The sequence below is a fragment of the Heliangelus exortis genome, chromosome 18, assembly GCF_036169615.1.
Source record: "Heliangelus exortis chromosome 18, bHelExo1.hap1, whole genome shotgun sequence".
Taxonomy (NCBI): domain Eukaryota; kingdom Metazoa; phylum Chordata; class Aves; order Apodiformes; family Trochilidae; genus Heliangelus; species Heliangelus exortis.
The window spans coordinates 5853001-5870597 of record NC_092439.1 but is presented as its reverse complement, the minus strand read 5'-3'; the positions used below and the strand labels follow the sequence as shown (position 1 = coordinate 5870597).

At 38.4% G+C, this 17597-nt stretch overlaps 1 protein-coding gene and 1 long non-coding RNA gene across 3 annotated transcripts in view; one reads left to right on the top strand and one right to left on the bottom strand.

Moving 5' to 3' along the window:
* Nucleotides 1-17597, bottom strand: part of LOC139804468 (uncharacterized) — a 244637-nt gene that overhangs the window by 84144 nt on the left and 142896 nt on the right. The window lies entirely within an intron of this gene.
* MPPED2 (metallophosphoesterase domain containing 2) overlaps nt 1-17597 on the top strand; it is a 96194-nt gene that overhangs the window by 48004 nt on the left and 30593 nt on the right. For both annotated transcript variants that reach the window (XM_071761726.1, XM_071761727.1), the window contains exon 4: nt 7945-8170. In XM_071761726.1, coding sequence (XP_071617827.1) covers nt 7945-8170 — 226 coding nt within the window. The remainder of the gene's footprint in view (nt 1-7944; nt 8171-17597) is intronic.

The following is a 17597-nucleotide window of genomic DNA, read 5'->3' as shown; positions in this document are numbered from 1 at the left end:
GCCTTTTACAGTGTGAAAATATATGTACATGAAAATACCAGGACATTGTCTGTGATAATTATGATTAGCTTAATTACTTTCTGTATAATTGTTTCTGAAGATGACCTCCTTTTTGAAGGCTTTTATTCATCTACTTTAGAAAAAAAGACTTAATCAGAATTGTAAATTACAGAGACAAGGGTATGTTATGGGAAGTAGGTCCAGATCTGTTTCTGTCAAACAGTGACTCTTCCCTGTATTTTTAAGATTCATGGATAAAAACCATTTAAATTGATACTGTGTGAGCATCCACAAGGTAATATCAGCAACCAATATATTTCAAAATCTGGTGAGTTTCTTTATGCAGGATTAGGTGGGGGGGGACTCCAAAAAGAAAATAGAATTGTGTATTGATGCCTTTGGAAATATTATTTGAAGGCAATAAAATGTTCCCTGAAATTCCCTCCTGAGTGGAGAAAATGGAGTTTGTTTGCAGTAATTGCATTTCCCAGCGTTTACTTTCGCACTTTCCAATATGAGTTAAGCCAATTGGAACCTCTGATTTCCTTTTGCTTATTGGCAAAAGTACCATGTAAATTGATCTGTGAGGCAGTTATGAAGAATGCTTTGAAAATTTTGAAATAGAGATGGCTTTTTCTTATTAGATTTAGATAGTCTTAGGGTGCATTTCTATACTTTAGCCTAATTTAATAGTCACCAAAAATGTTCATTTTCAATTGAGTCTTAATCAAGTTCAAGGAGAACATTTCTAGTTAGCCCCACTGGCTCTGTGAAGGCAGAGTTTATGTTCCCATTTGGTATTCAGAATTCAGCATCTGAGCCATTTGAAACCCCATTGAGTTGAAATTGGTCTAAAAGTTATCAGCCCTCGTACATTAAGATGCTGATGGCAAGAGAAAATGTGAGCTTCTCTTGGATGAAATGTAACACATTTCTGTGTGTCTGCAGTATCCATAGACTATAGACTTGAAACTACAGGGGGTGAGATGCAGATCTCATAAGTGTAAATGTGGGGTAATTCTGTTTAGAGGAACATCCTTCAGCTCTGCCAGACAAAGATGCTCTTTCCTGAAAATCTTCTATATTTTCCCAATTGAATGCTGTTTCACTTAAAGGGTCTTTAGAAAGTGCACATATAGCATCACAGCAGTGCCAGTGGTCCTTTGTGGATTGCTTTGCTGTGTCAAAGAGCAGGGTAGCAGGAACTACCATTTCTGCAAGAAGCATTTTCTTGAAAATGTAAGAGGAAAATAAGGCAATTTCAAGGTAGGGTGTTGTTTCCAGAGTTTGCCATATTTAAAGGGAAGCTTCGTATCTGTCAGCCTTCTTGATTTCAAGTTAGCTGACATCTTTTTTTTTCCTTGAAAGCTCTTTCTTCTAGGTTACATAATTACAAGCCTGAAAAGAGTCTTTCCAGGGACTAGCAAGCAGAGAAATCTGTGTTCCTTCTGTTTAAAATTTCAGGATTTTAAAGTCAATTTGGGGCACTTACACCTAGAGTTGGCAGTGAGCTGCAAAATCTGGAGGTTTGGTTATTTTTTTTTATTTTTTATTTTTTTAAGGTTAGACTAAACAAAAACTTCAGATTCAGTCTGTTCAAAACAAATAAATGCCATGCAGTTATTGATAAAACTTTAGTGAAGCTTTCCATGTTTGAAGAAAAAATGTTTCAATAACAGCAGCCCAGTGAAATTCCAAACAACTTTGAGTTCAAACCCCACCACAGACAATGATCACATAATGCTAAGGAAGCTGTGAAGCACTGAAGTGAAACAAAAAATAGTTGCTTATGTTATGCTAGATATTTTCTTATACCAGAGAGGAGGATATTAATCACAAACAGTTACATTAGAATAATGTTATGGTTGAGACATAAATACATAAAAGCAAGGAACTGTTACCAATGCAGAGCATGGTTAAATCAGAGCCATGGTTGATACATGGCCCTGGTGCAGGGTTCGTGCTGCACTTGGTGATGTTACAGCCCAGTTTTGTGCAAAATTCACTTCATTTACCTATGGGAGAGACAAAAAGTGGGAGAATGTGGTGTTAGGTGCCACCATTCTGCAGTCAGGTTTCTCCCCAGTGCCTGTGTAGGTTCAGCAGCAAACCTGTGTCTGGGGTCACTCGGAGAGGACCCGCGTTTGCTGCTGTACCTTGGCACTGCCTCACTGGCAAGATTCACTCACTGCTTCCTTGCTTTCATGGGTTTATGACTCAACCTTGGCATTATTGTAACGTAGTTTTTTGTGTTTAATGTTTCTTAGACTTGGTTTTCCATTGCCAGCATGGAAGAAATCCTAATGCATGAGTTTGAGAGGAGAAGGTAGCAGTCTGACCCTGCTGTGTGGCTCGATCCGCAAGTGTGAGTATTAACGCTGGAGCTGTCAGGCCCTCTGGAAATTAATGAAGCCTGACGGTTACAGAGTGAAAGGTCAGAGGCAGAGCTTGTGCTTACCTAACATTGCTGTTTTGTTGTGTCTAACAGCGTTTTCAACAAAGGGGAGCTTTAATGTACAAGCTTGAGATTTATCACAGGAATTCAAGGGTCTCAGCCTTTGCTTCTCCCTGTGCTGCGGCCGATGTTTTCTTTGCATACAGGCAAAACAGTTAAACTTTCATTCCTCTGCTCCTTTTGCTTGGTTGGGTGTTTTGCCTTAGTTTTTTCCTTCCCCAGAATCTTTTGGAGTAGAAAAAAAAAAGAAAAAAAGAGGTATCTGAACCGATGGTAGTTAAAAAAGCTGACGGAATAATTCTCATCAGGAAGATTTTGAAAGACACTCTATTTCTTTGTACTTCTTTTAGAAGCATGTTGTGGTTCCATGCATGTTCTTTTATTTCCCTGTTTGTGGGTGTTTTTTGTGTTGTTTTGTTTTTTCTTTTTTTTGTTGTTGTTTTTTTATTGTTTCATTCATAGATTTATACAGACACAGAGAGGTAAAATTCATAGAGATTCATGGATTATGTTTCAGACAGTGTATTGGTTGACATTAGTTTTAGATATTCCTTGAGGACCTTTTGTGAAGGCTGTTTGACTAAAACAACCAAGATATTTTCACAGTCAATTGGTCAATCTCATCCTAGAAAAGATGTTTTTCCTGCCCAGTTTTGGATCTCGGTACCTGCAACTGAGAGAAGTCCAGCTTATAATTTGAAGGTGTGAGTCAGTCAAACTCATTTGTTGGAGCTAAAAGAGAAATAATATCTTTTGAGATATTATTTTGTTCTTTTAAACAGACGAAAGGGGCCTGTGTGTGTGATTGTGTGTAAATGCTGGGAAGACAGAGTAGCCATGGCCCTGAGATGCAGTGGGCTTTACATGAGAAACCTGATATACCATAAATTTGAGATGATTCACTTGCACAAGCATCTCAGTTCTACAGATTTCCCTCTTTTTGAAGTGGCTAAGATTTGTACTTCAAGGTTTCTCAGCCCATTTCTCAACATATGGCCAAAGGGTCTATGAGGCTATGAAATGGGCATGAAAATGCTTCATGCTTCATGGAAGTGTTGGGTGATTTGAGTAGCTAATGAGTGTGTATGCATATTCAGAGCTTCACATCAAAAGCACTTAAATAGCATTTGTGTGTAAATACAGTTTTCTACCACTATACAGATAGCTACTATCACATTATTTCTTATTCCCCTACTTCCCTATGGGTTCTGTAGGTAACAGGCATCAAAAAATAATGTGATTTTCTATTTTTATAGGGACTCAGCAGTTAACATTCATTGCCAGTCACACTCCTTGTCATGCCTGGCAGCTCTACAGAACCAGAACCAGGCTGTGTCACTAAATTGTGCTCCTATGAAGCATGCCATTAAAATGGGAATGGTTATTTAGCAGATTAAGGGCTCCTAGAATCCAGTCCTTAAAGTGAACTTAAAACCACAAAAAAAGGAACACCTACTCGCTTAGGTTAAAAAAAAGCCCCACAAACCCCAGTTTCCCCCAGCTTTTTCCTTTGTCCCATGTAATAGATGTATTGTCAGTGTCTGGTTCAGCTGCTTTTGAAGCGATCTGAGTGGTTGCAGCCTGTGAAAGAATTCCTGCCTTACCAGTGTTCACAGAACCTCATTCTGGTTTTACTACATCAATTTTCAGCTGGGATCAGTTTCCTGAGCCACTGTGCTCTGCGGCCACCAAATCCTCTGGTTGGCACAGAGTGAGGGTGGCACAGCAGTGAGGGTGAATGCTGGGGGGACAAAAATATGTGGGACTGGAGATTTAGGGTTGACTTGTTAAATAAGTCAGAGAAATCTTGTGTGGCTTCTAGGTGAATGTATTTATTATAAACAATTTCAGTTTTACAAGTTAGCCACAGTAAACTAACTTTGTTCTTATTCTAGCAAGAGTGATACTGAGTTTTTATCTTCCACAAGAGAACAATTTGTCTATTTGCAATTTTTCCTTGATCAGTGATTACACTGAGCCTTTGTTTATACTGTTGAGGGCAGGTATTGAAAACCAGAATATTTGTATCTATATATATAGTCAAGACACACTTGAGCAAACACATAGACACATGTATAGACACATAAATAAAGAGTATTTCAAACGTTCCAGCATAAGTGACTTTATTTTACAGACCTGGCACACAGACCTTTTTAGTAACTGCAGTTTTAGCCTTTTGATCTCACCTGTTAAACATTGAAGTATTTTTAATTTAAATTCATTTATTATCCTGGGACTTGATAATAGGGGTTTCAGAAGTGCTTTTTCCCAGCAAACAGATCAAACTCTTTTCCTAGTTTGAAAAGTGATTATTCTGTCTTTTCCAGATTCACAGTGTAAATTAGAATGAATAATATTACTGATGCGTGATGGAAAATGGAATCATTAGGAAATTAGACTAATAAAGACCAAATGGAGTTAACTAAAACGTAGCAAAGGAAAATGAGGAAATGCCTTTCAACCTCTTCATTGTGCTGCAGCATCTCTCTGTACAGACAGCACGGATGGAGATTAATCTGGTCAAGATGGAACTAAAATACCATGGAGTAGGAGATTTGGTGTGTGGCTGTTTATGCTTCCGTATTAAATGCAGGAGGTCAGCAGATTATAGATAAAGGGCAGGTCTGCCAAAAGAAAACACGCCAAAATATTTTATAAATTATATCAGAGGGAATGAATGTTGTGCCCTGCCAGAGGGCCTTTCAGAAAGGGAAAACCTGAATGTGATGAATAAATAGCTAATCTGATTGCAGGTAATTTATTACTGTGATTAATGCTATATAGTCTTTCCTAAGGGAAGAGGAAAGAAATGGATGAGACTTCTTACTAATCCCCTTTTCTTGGGCCTGGCTTTTGGTGTGTTTGCATTTTCAATGCTAGCACCCAAACCAGTTCTGGGAGAAGAAAGCAAAATGTGAGTGCTTATAAAGTGGGGAAAATGGGTGGAGAGCCTTTTCATCCATCCTGTGGTTAATATTAAAGTATGAGCAGATATGGAGTGAAGCACATCTCTTCTTCTTGCTGTATGGGATACACATCCACAGCCATCCACACTCTAGCTCACAGGCCATGGGCATGCAGTAATTTTAACCTGGAGCTAAGAACGAGGTGTTGATGAACTTTGGTCCCTGTGGGGTGGCTCCTGGGGCCTGTTTTACCTATTCCTCTGTCCCTGTGTTGGTTTCACTGTTCTGGTTGTGTCTTGAATGCCCTGGTACAACCAAGGAGATGCTTTTCCCTCCCAGGGACTCCTGGCCTCTGCCTGGCTCTCAAGAACTGACCAAGCAGAGCTTCTCTGAAGTCTTACTTTAATAAAACATCTTTTTCAAGGTGTTTTAAGATAAAAAAGCTTGACTGAAAGGAAAAATGTTCCAGACTTAATTGGATATAATATCCACAAAATGAGCTGATTTTCAGCTGTACCAAAATAAATGGGAGAAAGTGTCCAAGTTTGCTTGGACATTTATCCAGTTAAATCAGAAGTTTTTCCTGCTAGAACTGGCAAATGTTGATAACATGGCAGAAACCTGAATTTAACGTCTCCATCTTACTTTGCTGAGAATTTAATCACATCTAGCTTGTTTTGGGGGATTGATAGTTATGACAAGTGCATCAAATTTCATGCCAGTGGTATCTTTTATGTTTCCTGAGAGAGGAGAAAATAGCAATTTTACCTTGTACCCAGGAGTCACGGGGAGCAGGAATTGTAGGTACCTGCCACATCAAGTTTTTAAATAAAAATGAATTGCAGAGCAGCATGAAGCAGAGACTGGGGGAGGGGAGGGAAGAGGGAAAGAAGTGAGGCATAAGCTGTAGAGTAGCATTATTGCATTCCCCCAGCTTCTAATGTAATGCAGCACCACAGAGTTATGAATATGTATGATCTGTATTTTGTTCAGATGTGAGGTGTCTATAAAGATGCCAGCTTGTTTTTTTTTTTTCAGGGGATTTATGGCTTCTTGTTTTCCTATCCAGAATTAACTAATTTTGCAGAGATGATGTTTATATACATATCTTGTATAATTTCTGTTTCTGTACTGTAAATATTGAAAAGCTGAAGGTTTTGACTGGTTCCCCTTAAGTGTTATTTAGGGGAAACTTCATCTTGTTGTAATACTTACAGCTTTACTTTGAAACTTCTTTTAAAAAAACACCACAAACCCAGTCAATTTTGAAAGCTGAAAGAAAGTTTTAAACTAGCAAACCCACATCTGGTTAGAACTGTATTCACAAGAAATCTACAGAATCCAGTGCTGTGTTCCTCAGGTCTGGCGTTGGCTGTACCAGAGCTCTAGATGGACACATGGTTTTCCATATATTTTTCTGCTTTTATGGGAAAAACAAACCTACAGAAAACCCCAACAAAACCAAAACCCAACCAAAACAAACCCAACCTTTTAAAATAATTACTAGGAATATACACCCAAATTAATTATTTGGTATAAGACTGGGAAATCAGGTGATGATGAAGGTTGTAGAAAGGAGATGTGAGTCTGGTTTTAGCTTTGATGCAAACTTGATTGTAATTTTTGGCAAGATACAGTGGGACAGATTTTCTAAAAGAACCCAACTCGTGTGAAGATGCCACAGCATGGAACCATATTTTTTAAGGGAGCTCAACACCCAGTATGTTTATTTGGAAGATTTGGCACTGGTTGTTGATACCAAGTGCTTGAAAATCTGTCTCTAGACTCCAGAAATCTGGCTCTGTGGGCCTGATCCATGCCTTCTTCCAAACACTGAAAATATTTGTGCTGACTTGAGGTGATTGAGCCTCTACTCTCTCTGTGTCACCCTCATGGTAAATGTATGAACCACATTTCCTTTTTCCTACCTGATATTGTACTTGCTTGAGTTTCATGGTTTCTTCTACATGTGTGTGCCTTACTCAAATAAGATACTACTGTAAACTGATTTCTAATAATAAAACAGAAATCTGTTGCAAGTGAATGGGAACTTTGAGGAACAGGCTAGATCTGGAATAAATTCCAGTTATTGAAGGCTTTGGGCTCTGTACAAATTCATCCAAATAACTACATAATTTAAAAAACAACAGCATCAGCAGCCTAATTGTGAAGGGTCCTGCAGTCTCTGCTCTGCTCACCCACTCAGACACCCGAGGTTTCTCACTGCTGGTCACTCCTGTGCTGATTGTCCCAGTCCCATGAATTAAGTGATGGAATTTAGTGTCACATTTTGTGTGTCATCAGGTAAAAGCAAGGGAACAGTGGTGGTTTACGCCACCTTTGGAGCTGTTTGTCTGCAGCACACGCTTTCTTATTATGACATTGGTTTGTGTGATGTTACTTTACATTTTAACAGTTTGATTCAGTGGAGGAGAAGCAGCATTAATAACTTCTGTTCAACATGGAGGTGCACACAGATCTTGGGTATCTCATTCTGTCACTGCTGGCTCTCTACTTATTGTGCCGGCAATGCTGGTGTGGGAGGAAAATGTGCTAATTAAGTCCTCTTTTTTGTTATTGCAGGAAACCTACCATATGAATATAAAATAGTGATTGCTGGAAATCATGAACTGACATTTGATAAGGAATTCATGGCAGACCTTGTTAAACAAGATTACTACCGCTTTCCCTCTGTGTCCAAATTGAAACCAGAGGACTTTGACAATGTTCAGTCACTCCTGACAAATAGTATTTACTTACAAGATTCAGAGGTAACAGTTAAAGGATTCCGAATATACGGTGCCCCGTGGTAAGTCTCACTTTAAACTTTCCTTGCTGTTCATTATTTACAGTGCTATCTCAGTATGTATCAGGGAATCTCCATTACAAGATGTGCTGTTTAGGTATTTATGTCTGCTCATAGGTGGGTAACATAGCACTTAACACCCCCAGCACAGGATAAAAGACAGCAGGTGCTTTAAACCTTTTTTCTCATCATTTCTAGGCATTGTTTTCTTTAGCTTATAAAGTTGTGATTATGCAATTTCAAGCCAGTTTTGATTTCATTCAACCCCTGCACCAAGCACGAGAAATTGCTGTCTGGTTTTGTGCTAAGCAGACTCTTCCTTGTTTTTTCTGCATGTTGTTTAATTGTGATACCTAATATCTGTGTGGATTGGAGTCTTGGGTAGCACTTGTTATAAATTATTATGTTAACAACAGCCACAGTCCTCTGAGGCTTTAACAGGAGCCTGAACTTCAGTGATGGTGATAATCATTATGTTACTTGGCATTCTCAATTGTCAGCTGAGGTACTTAGATGCTAATTTATGCACACCTATAAGAAGGGTTTATTATAAGCTTATAACTTACATTTTTTATGTCAGGCTTGCTTTAAAGGTGAAAGTGGGAGAGGAAAGGGGAATGGCAGGAGCTGAACTAAGAATGGGGCAAACCTATACAGATATTAGCAATTTTCCCTTCCATCTCATCTTTATTGACTGTTCACTTGGCCTGGAGGCCTTGGTGATTTGTACAGCACCACACGCACTGATGCTTCTGACAGTGCTTTTTTTTTGTCATATTGTGTACATTAGTGCTGGCTAGAAAACTGTGACCTAGCTCTGAATCTCACGTTCTTGACTTCAGCTACTAATTTCTTAAATTTGAGTGGTAGCCTTTAGCTAGTAGCATCAGCCTGATATTACTTAACTAAAAAACCCCTTATCCTCTCTCTTGAAGGATGTTTTATGTTCAGCCATGAAAAACTGTTGTTAAAGCATGTTTTGAGTAACTGTTCATGTGGAGTTGAGGCTATCATTTTGAATATAACTTTTTATATCAGCTATAATTTGTTTGGACATGCGTTTTCATCTTTCCTTTCTTTCTCTCCTTTTCTCTCTAGTTTTTCATTCTTTTAATAATGACAGTTCCTGAAATAATGTGAAAGTTCAGCTATTCTCCCGCGGGTTAGTTGGTCTTTGAGAGGAAGGAAAAGTCACATCAGATACTAGAAAAATCTGTTCCAAATCTGTTCGGTGCTTAGAAACTGACAGAGAATGATCAGGCAATCCTGTTAGTACTTCTGAAATTTTTTCTCCTTCCCCTCCAATCACATTTCACTCTGCTACTATAAATCTTCAGATTACCCTGAAGGAAGAGAATTTGGAGGGGGATTGTGTGCATTTATGGCCTCCTTACCCCAATTAGTTCTGTCACAGAAGTAGAACAGTGGCCATTAACCCAGAAGATGCTCCAACCCTAAAATGAGATATGTTGGCATGTTCAATTTATGTGCATTTTTGTAAGTATTTCCAGGGGGGAAAAAATTCTCATTTGCTGATAAAGCTATTGGTTTTAATTTAAAAAGAGGGATCAAACCAAGAATAACAGCTGTGATTCTGGAGGTTTTAGCCCGTCAGAGGTTTCTAAGAAGTAATTGCTAGAATACTGGGAAAACTGCCTATAAGTCATCTATCTATTTAGAAAATGTAAATTGCCAACTCAGTGTAACTACAGAAAAGAAATACCAGTCCATATTCATTACATGTTATTACTCATGGTACATCTGAAAGCTTTCTAAAGACCAAAGAGATTTCAAATAGTGCCTCCAAACTTGCAATTTAGTAGAATTTGTATGTAGAAAATAACTTACAATACACAGGAGCATTCATGTGTATTTGCAATTGGAATGTGCAGTGGTGCATATCAGCTGCCTCTAAGGAGCAGAAAATTTGAATTTAGCCTGATGGTTCTGAGAGTATTAAATAGCATTAGCTGGAGGGGAGTTGAAGAGAGTCAGCCTCTAAAAGAGAAGCCAAGGATGGGACATGAATTGTGTTCAGAAGTGGGGAATGTTACTGACACACCTTAAGTAGCAGATTTTTTGATGTACCTTGAAGAAGCAAAATGGCTGAGGATTTTCTATTTGGTCTATAGATAACAATCCACAAATACATTTCCCTCCTTTCTCTTCCTCTGACTGCCCTACAAACCTCTCTTGTTTGGTTGGAAAATAATTTGTAGTTTACCCAGTCAAAACTCTTTCAAGATTCCAATAATAACATTTTCTCCTTTGGAACATTTGTGGTTGAGGCTACTTATAGAACAGGATGAAAAGTACAAACAGTAATTGGTATATGAAATCTTAAAACTCTCTTTGTAAAGTATACATAACTCACACTGATGTGTTTCTAAAAGGGTAAGGACAATTGTTTTTACTGCAGCTTCAGGTGCTGAATATGTATAAGTGAGTACATATAAGTTTTAATAAATTCAAATGTTTTAAAATACATGTCTTTTTTAAAATTATATTTGAAGTTGTTCATCTGTGATATGGACTGAATTTACTAGGGTGTGCTGTAGATGTTTGAGTGCAAATATTTTAGCAATGTCTGCTTCCTAGCAAAGCCTTAAAAGCATTCAAATCACCAGAGGGTTCCACTAACTGAAGCCAGAGTTTGTTTAAAATGGGTTTTGATAGAAATAAATATTCTGGGAGAATATTTTATTTTGTTCTGCTGTTTAGCTGTACAGGTAGCTTTTTTTGTTTGAAAGACAAAAATGTTGAAATGAAAAAAGTATTTCAAAAAACTTTATTTTTTGTACATAGAAATGCACTACAGTTAATTACATGGCTAATGAGTCAATAGGCTTATTTATAGATTTTAAATTCTGTTCTCCATAAAAATCCACAGAAAATGTCAGAAACCACAAGTATAAAGTAATCTAATAAGGCAATAACTTATATTATTTTTAGCTATCAAAATATATGGACAAATCCCACCCCAGTCTAGCACTGGAGAGTAAAACTGAAGACCCAAGACTTTAATAATATACATTTGTTTAGAGAACTATAGATAGGTTAATCTTTCTGAGGGAAGAAAATGTAGAAGCTAACGACATAAATGCATTTTATGGTTAACAAAATCAGCTTCATGGAAATAACTGAAAAGCACAAATGTGAAAGATTAAAATTGATTATTTAAATAATGACTGAAATCTGCGATTTGCATCATTGTGATGAAAATCAATTCATCCTGAATGAAGCTGGGAATAAAGCTCTTCCCTTTTGACAGGAACAGCAGCATTGTTCAGCAATATCCTGCACATTTGTCAAGCTGTAGCTTGTTCAGGTCTCAAGAACAGAAGCACAAAGCTGGCCTCCCAGTTGCTTTTAATGAATACTAGTGGGTTTTTCCTATGTCCAAGAATTTGATCTGTCGGGTGATCCAGAGGTCAAGAACAAACAGCTCACTACAGCTCACCTCTGAGAAGCCAAGGCTTTCATTTGCTTTTTTTAGTAACTCCAGAGGAAGTGCCTTAACTCTTTTTCAGAAGCAAAATTTTAATTGGCATAGATAATGCAGCCTTAAGAAAATATTGTGGATGGGTGCAGTCATGACATTTAAAAATAATATTTTGTGCAATGTTTTTCTTTTCTTTTTTTTTCCCAGTGTAAATCTGGGGTGTGTGTGTGTGTTCAGTCAGTGGTTTTGCATTAGTTTGAAATTATTTCTATAACTGTTTCTTTCCCTGTGTCATTTACAATCATTTTAATACAAGCAGCTCGAAGTTAGTACCTCTCCCTTGGTCTGATCAGTGCTTTCAGACTTCATGTTTATCCTGTCAGAAAAGCATCAGATGTTGTTTTTTTCTTTTCAATTATAAGTTTTGTAATGCATCATGGATTTTGCTGACAGTCTTCAAGTTCTTGAAATAGCAAGCAAATTAACAGCAGATATTGAACATGAGGACTGGAAAACCAATTGGCAACTCACATGATAGGATTCAGATATACTGATGGGTTGGAATAGATCTCATTTCTTTTATTTCCATAGTCTTAGCTGGCAATTAACTTGCTCCTAAAAAAGGGAGGAATAGAAATGGGACTACTCAGCAATAAAGTTCTTGATTGCTGTTTGGCAGTGAGGAAACTGGGGGGGACAGGGAAAATCTGCTGGTGGTGTACCAGTGTTTCAGCAATTCCAGCATTTATGTGGTAGAAGTCAGCATCTGAGGAAAGGGTTGGCAAAGACTGAAGTCTTCCATCTGTGTGTTAAACAAACACACCACCACTGTACCATGCTTATGTTTAAAGGTGCAAGCTTCTATTTCATTTTTCTTGGCATTTGTCCTTCAAATCTCTCTATTTTAGGATAAAAGAATATATTCTCCCCCAACCACAAACTGCTGTGGTTTGTTTATATTTTTTGTTTTGTTGGGAATACTGCTGATTTTTCTTCAGCCTGCTTGACACCAGATTAACTTCTAGGCAAAAAATTGTCCTTACTGTTAGAAGTTTCTTTCTATGCTAACCTGTCCTAGCTAATTGTATGGCAAGCTCTGCATCCTGGCCTTGGGGCAAGTCATGAACCTTTCCTTCAGGATTGACTTCATCAGGAATAAGAACTCAAGAGCATTCATTAGTAGTATAACACACAGACTATGTCTGTTTGTGGGTGCAAGGTCTACACAGTCAAAAAAGACATAAAATGTGTCTCTCCTAACTCTTAAATATTTCCTGGTTTGGAACCAGGGGTTTGAACTCCTTCAGAGAGGTACCAAAAGATGATTGTGGCAAGCTGCTCCAGGTCCCTTAATTCCTGCCCCATTTTCCTGGAGTTCTGTAGGTGCTGCACAAAAAATCAAATGGTGAGAATGAGCATGAGCTGTGCTGTGAGGGGCTCATCATTCATGGCAGTCTCCTGTTCCTGGGTCAGAGTGTGGTTTGCTCAACAGGGAGGTCATTTTGATATGCAAGTTGTGCACACAAAATCTAGAAATCCTGCTTGTCTTTGCAGTTTTGCTCTGTTTTGTTTTGTGGGTTTTTTCCCTTGCCAGCTGCCCAGGAACATAAAGTTTGCTTTCCTCTTGCTGAACACTGGAATAACACAGTGGTCACTGTGGCATTTGTGTGCACCGGGCAGGCTGAAAGCATTTGCATCAGTGAGTTAGAAAGAGTAGTGATTAGTGAGAATGCTACAAAACTCCTGGATTTTTCAGCTTGGGTGCTACAGACTGCATTGTGGGGCAAGGCCTGAAAACTCTTTCCAATTAATTTGTAATTGGAAAAAACAGGGATACTTTCAAGTGTCTGTAGAAGGTGTGGTGAAATAAATGAGACTGGGGAGAGAGGGGAGAAGGTAGGTCTTGTCCTGTGTAGTAAACAGGTGTAGTCTACAGGTGTCTTACTTATAGTTCATCTATTAAGTACAAACAGGAAAAACTTGAAAGAATTTGCATTGCTTTGGTAGAGATGATGGTAAAGCTCATGTGATGTGGTGGTGGTATAATGCAATAGAAATGGAAGAGAAATTATATTTGAAAAATTGTACTTGTTTTTAATACTGCAGTCAGTCAAGTAGCAAGTGACTGGGCTTTGTTAGCTCCCAGTGAAAGATAAGATTTCTCATTACTGTTTTCAAGATGATTTTGGTCATATTGATCTAATAGTTATTGATCAGAATGCTAAGTGTACCATGGTATGTGTATGAAATGCTTGAAGATATTCACAGAGGCTATGAAATAAAGCAAAAATTGCACAAGCACTTCACATAAGAGAACACTGACCATGAATCTGAGCGTAGACATAAAGGTCAAGAATGACAGTGACATTCATCAGGTTTTCATGAGAATCCATTCAGTGGAATAGATCTGGCAACTTCTTTCAGAACTGGTCAACACTCACGGATTCTGTTGAAAATCTATGAGACTGCTGGGTATTTCTAGCAACCTCTGAAATGTTTAGGTGCTAGTGTGTATTATGGTTTTGTGTGCATCTAAAGTGTGAGGGTTGCTGACATTTCTGACTCTACTTGTTAAACATCAAAATCTTCATATGGCTGAGAGCTACACTTGTATCCATGCACTCAGAGAGAAGGCTTAAGAAGCAGTTTAGAAGCAAAAAGATGCCAGCAGCTCATCCTTGTGCTTTCACAGATGTGGCTGAGTTGGCAGCACCCTTCAGTAAACACAGGAGGCCTCACAAGTTGTGTTTCCCTGCTACATTCTCAGTTCATTGATTTGGGTTATCCAGAAGTGCCTGCTCCAGCACAGCCCAGTTCATATGACAGAGCCCAGCAGGTGAGCTGTACCTGCTGCCAACTGTGTCTGTGCACAAAGACCTATAATTTGCCCAATCTTGCTATAATTATAGTAATCTGTATGTACAGGCAAGGTCATTAATATAAAAATGATATCCTAAATAAAGTCTGGACTGAATTTGTTGTTTGCCTGCCCTCTGGATAGCATGGAATAAAAATAGCAACGTGGATAAGCTGCAGTACACGCTAAAATTTTGCACAGATAAGGACCTTTTTTTATGAACTGCACATGCAGTGTAACCAGGAAAAAGTGGTGGCAGCTGCCACCTAGTAACTTCCCCCTGTAAACAACCCAGTCTCCTTTAATATATGTGCTTAGGGGGTTGCCTTATGTACTGACATGCATGTCATGCTTGGAAACCCTGTGCCTATGTGGCTACTTTGGCAAAGGAAATAATGTTTCCTCGCAGATGAACCTGTGATGATTTAAAGTCATCTGACCACTCTGTCATCCTATTCTTTTGCAAGTAATGTTTTGAGCACTTGAGCATTGGATCTGCAGCTCTGCCAACTTTCTTTCATCTGCTCCTGGAGAGCTCTTTCCTGATGTTTTGATGCTTCAGCAGAATTTGTGGGATGGGTAGAATTGAAAGTTGTGTGGTCTGGTCCATCAGAAAGACAGTTTATTTCTGTACACATATAAATCTCTATCTCACTGACAAAAGCTGATCTTTGCAGCTGCTGGCTGTGTTGTCCTCTTGAGAAAAATTTGAGTTTGTACCCAAAGAATATACTTGGGGTCTCCTCAAACTTTGTATGAGAAAGCTTTATGTAAGGATGGAAGGTTGACTCTTTCAGTCTTCTCTTCCTGGCACAGATGTTAATGCATCTTGTTTCCAAAACAGGGAATGTAATAACAAGAAACTACAAGAAAGGTGTTCTCTTTATCACCTCTCTTGTTCTTTCATCTGGGCTGCTTGGGACACTTCTATGCCCTGCATCACAGGAAAATGGAGGAAGAAGGCAAAATGAGTGCTAATTCAAAAGCTGTAGTGATAAATTGTTCCCAGTTTTAGTGCAGAGTGCTCCAATACACTGTAATCTGCAGGGTTTTGGGTACCTGAGTTTGTTTTTTTCAGTCCTTATTAAGTTTATCTCCTTCTTCTGTTTGTGACTGTAACACAGCTTTTATCTTTGTTGACAAACCTGGAAAATACCATTTTAAGAAAGGATGTATTCCACTACCTAACAGGTAGATCTTTTTAAATACAGGTTTATAAGGTTCAAGAATGGCATTCCTTGTGGTCTTGTGTGTATAGCACTGGAAGTGTTTGAACTTTTGGGAGAGCTTAGAAAATGTGGAAATAATTGAAGTATAAATCACTCTGATAAGAGTTCACTATGTTGCTTAATCTTTCTATAGATAAGGAGGTATTTTGAAGTGTAAAGAATGCAATCATCCTTTCTGGATTCAGGAGGACATTTTTTAGTTCACTGAAGGTTTTGGACAGCAGACTCCACATATTTAATAAACTGGCTGCAAGTGGTACCTACACTACTTCTGCAGCTCTGCAGCAGGCACAGATGCAGCATTTAGTGTTGACATTATTTTCACTACATTTTGCTACAGCAAAGCACATTGAATACTTTCAAAAGAAGAGACATGAAAAAAATCCTGTAAGTTCCCATATGGTAATGGTGTAGATGCATAACTTCTAATTGTTATGGAACATTAACAATAGTGCAGGTAATGAAAAAATGTGTGTTATCTAGCATTTCATTTCAAAGGGCTTTATTTGTAGGACTTTTCTCTGGCTGAGTACCTTTTCCTCATGCAGTGGAATCCTTCTCAGGGCCAGCAAAACCCTCTGGCCAGGGTGGCATTGCAGGAGCAGGGCTCTGCCTCACAGGGTCAGGTAGAATTTTGAAATCACTCAATTCCAACAGAAGTATAAATGGTACCTTAAATGTGAGGTGAAAGTTTGCTTTGTTTCTGGGAAAGGTTTGTTGTTGTTTCATAAATTTTGGAGTTAAAATACAGATAATAAAGACTTGCAGATCCTGATCATCCATCTGGAACCGAGCTGCTTTAGCACAGAACAGTGAGACCTTGCCGTAAGGATGTGCCTTGAGCTGATAATTACTAGCAGTCAAACTACCTAGAGTGTACACCTTTTCTTATTTATATTCCAGCCCTGTAACCTTCCTATTCTCTTGTGCCTTTGTTCTATTAATCTACAAAACAGGGCTTGACTTGTGATTAGTCCTCAGAGGTTGTTTCTATTAATCAGGCTGCAAAACAGCTCTACTTGGATGTTCTGCTGCAAGTGCTTAATGTGCTTTCCTCATCAGTCCAAGGCAGAGAGCTGCTGGGGTTGGCTGAAATGGCAGTGAAATTCAGTGATGTGTCTGCTGCACTTTCTTTGTATTTACATCTTGATTGTGTTGCTGTAGGATGGGGAAAATAGAAAGAGGAAAGTAATTGCAATCCTATAGACAATTGCTTAAGTCGGTGACATTTGTGGCTACACGTGGAGAGAGAGAGCAAGGGGCAGCTGCAGGATGGACCCTCCCCCAGCAGAACCACTTGTTAGGAGTGGGAACCTGCCCCATCTTGGTATTCAAGGATTAAGAATCAAACTTTGATTGCAGGGAAGGGGCTAAGTTTTGAACTCTTTTATGATAGAATTTTAAAGGTTAATCTGTCCCTATTACACTCAGAGAATCATTGAAGTTAGTGCATATGTTTCTGCAGCATGTAGAAAACCAGGCAGATTTCTGCTGATGTATATATGGCAAAAAAAAACCCTCAAAAAACCTATGAGTTGGTAGAATATAAACAAAAACCCCCAAAGTGGACTGTTCTGTAATACTTCCATCATCTGAACTTCTTATAAAATTTGAACAATAAACAGCATGTGTAGTGAGAAAGTAATCTGGTTTCATTATAGAAGATATTACTAACTATAAAAGTGTAATGATTTATGCTTCTAATTAAATACAGTATTTCCTCCCTGTAGGATAAAAGTATTTGTTTTTAAAATGTATCAGAAGAAACAAAACAGACCACTAGTCATTTTTTTTCTATACCATTTCTGTGGGTGTTTTTTGGTGGTGTTTGTTTTGGTTCTGGTGGGGGTTTTTATGGTTTTGCTAGGCTGCTGTCTAGAAAAAATCCTGGCCATGTGGCAA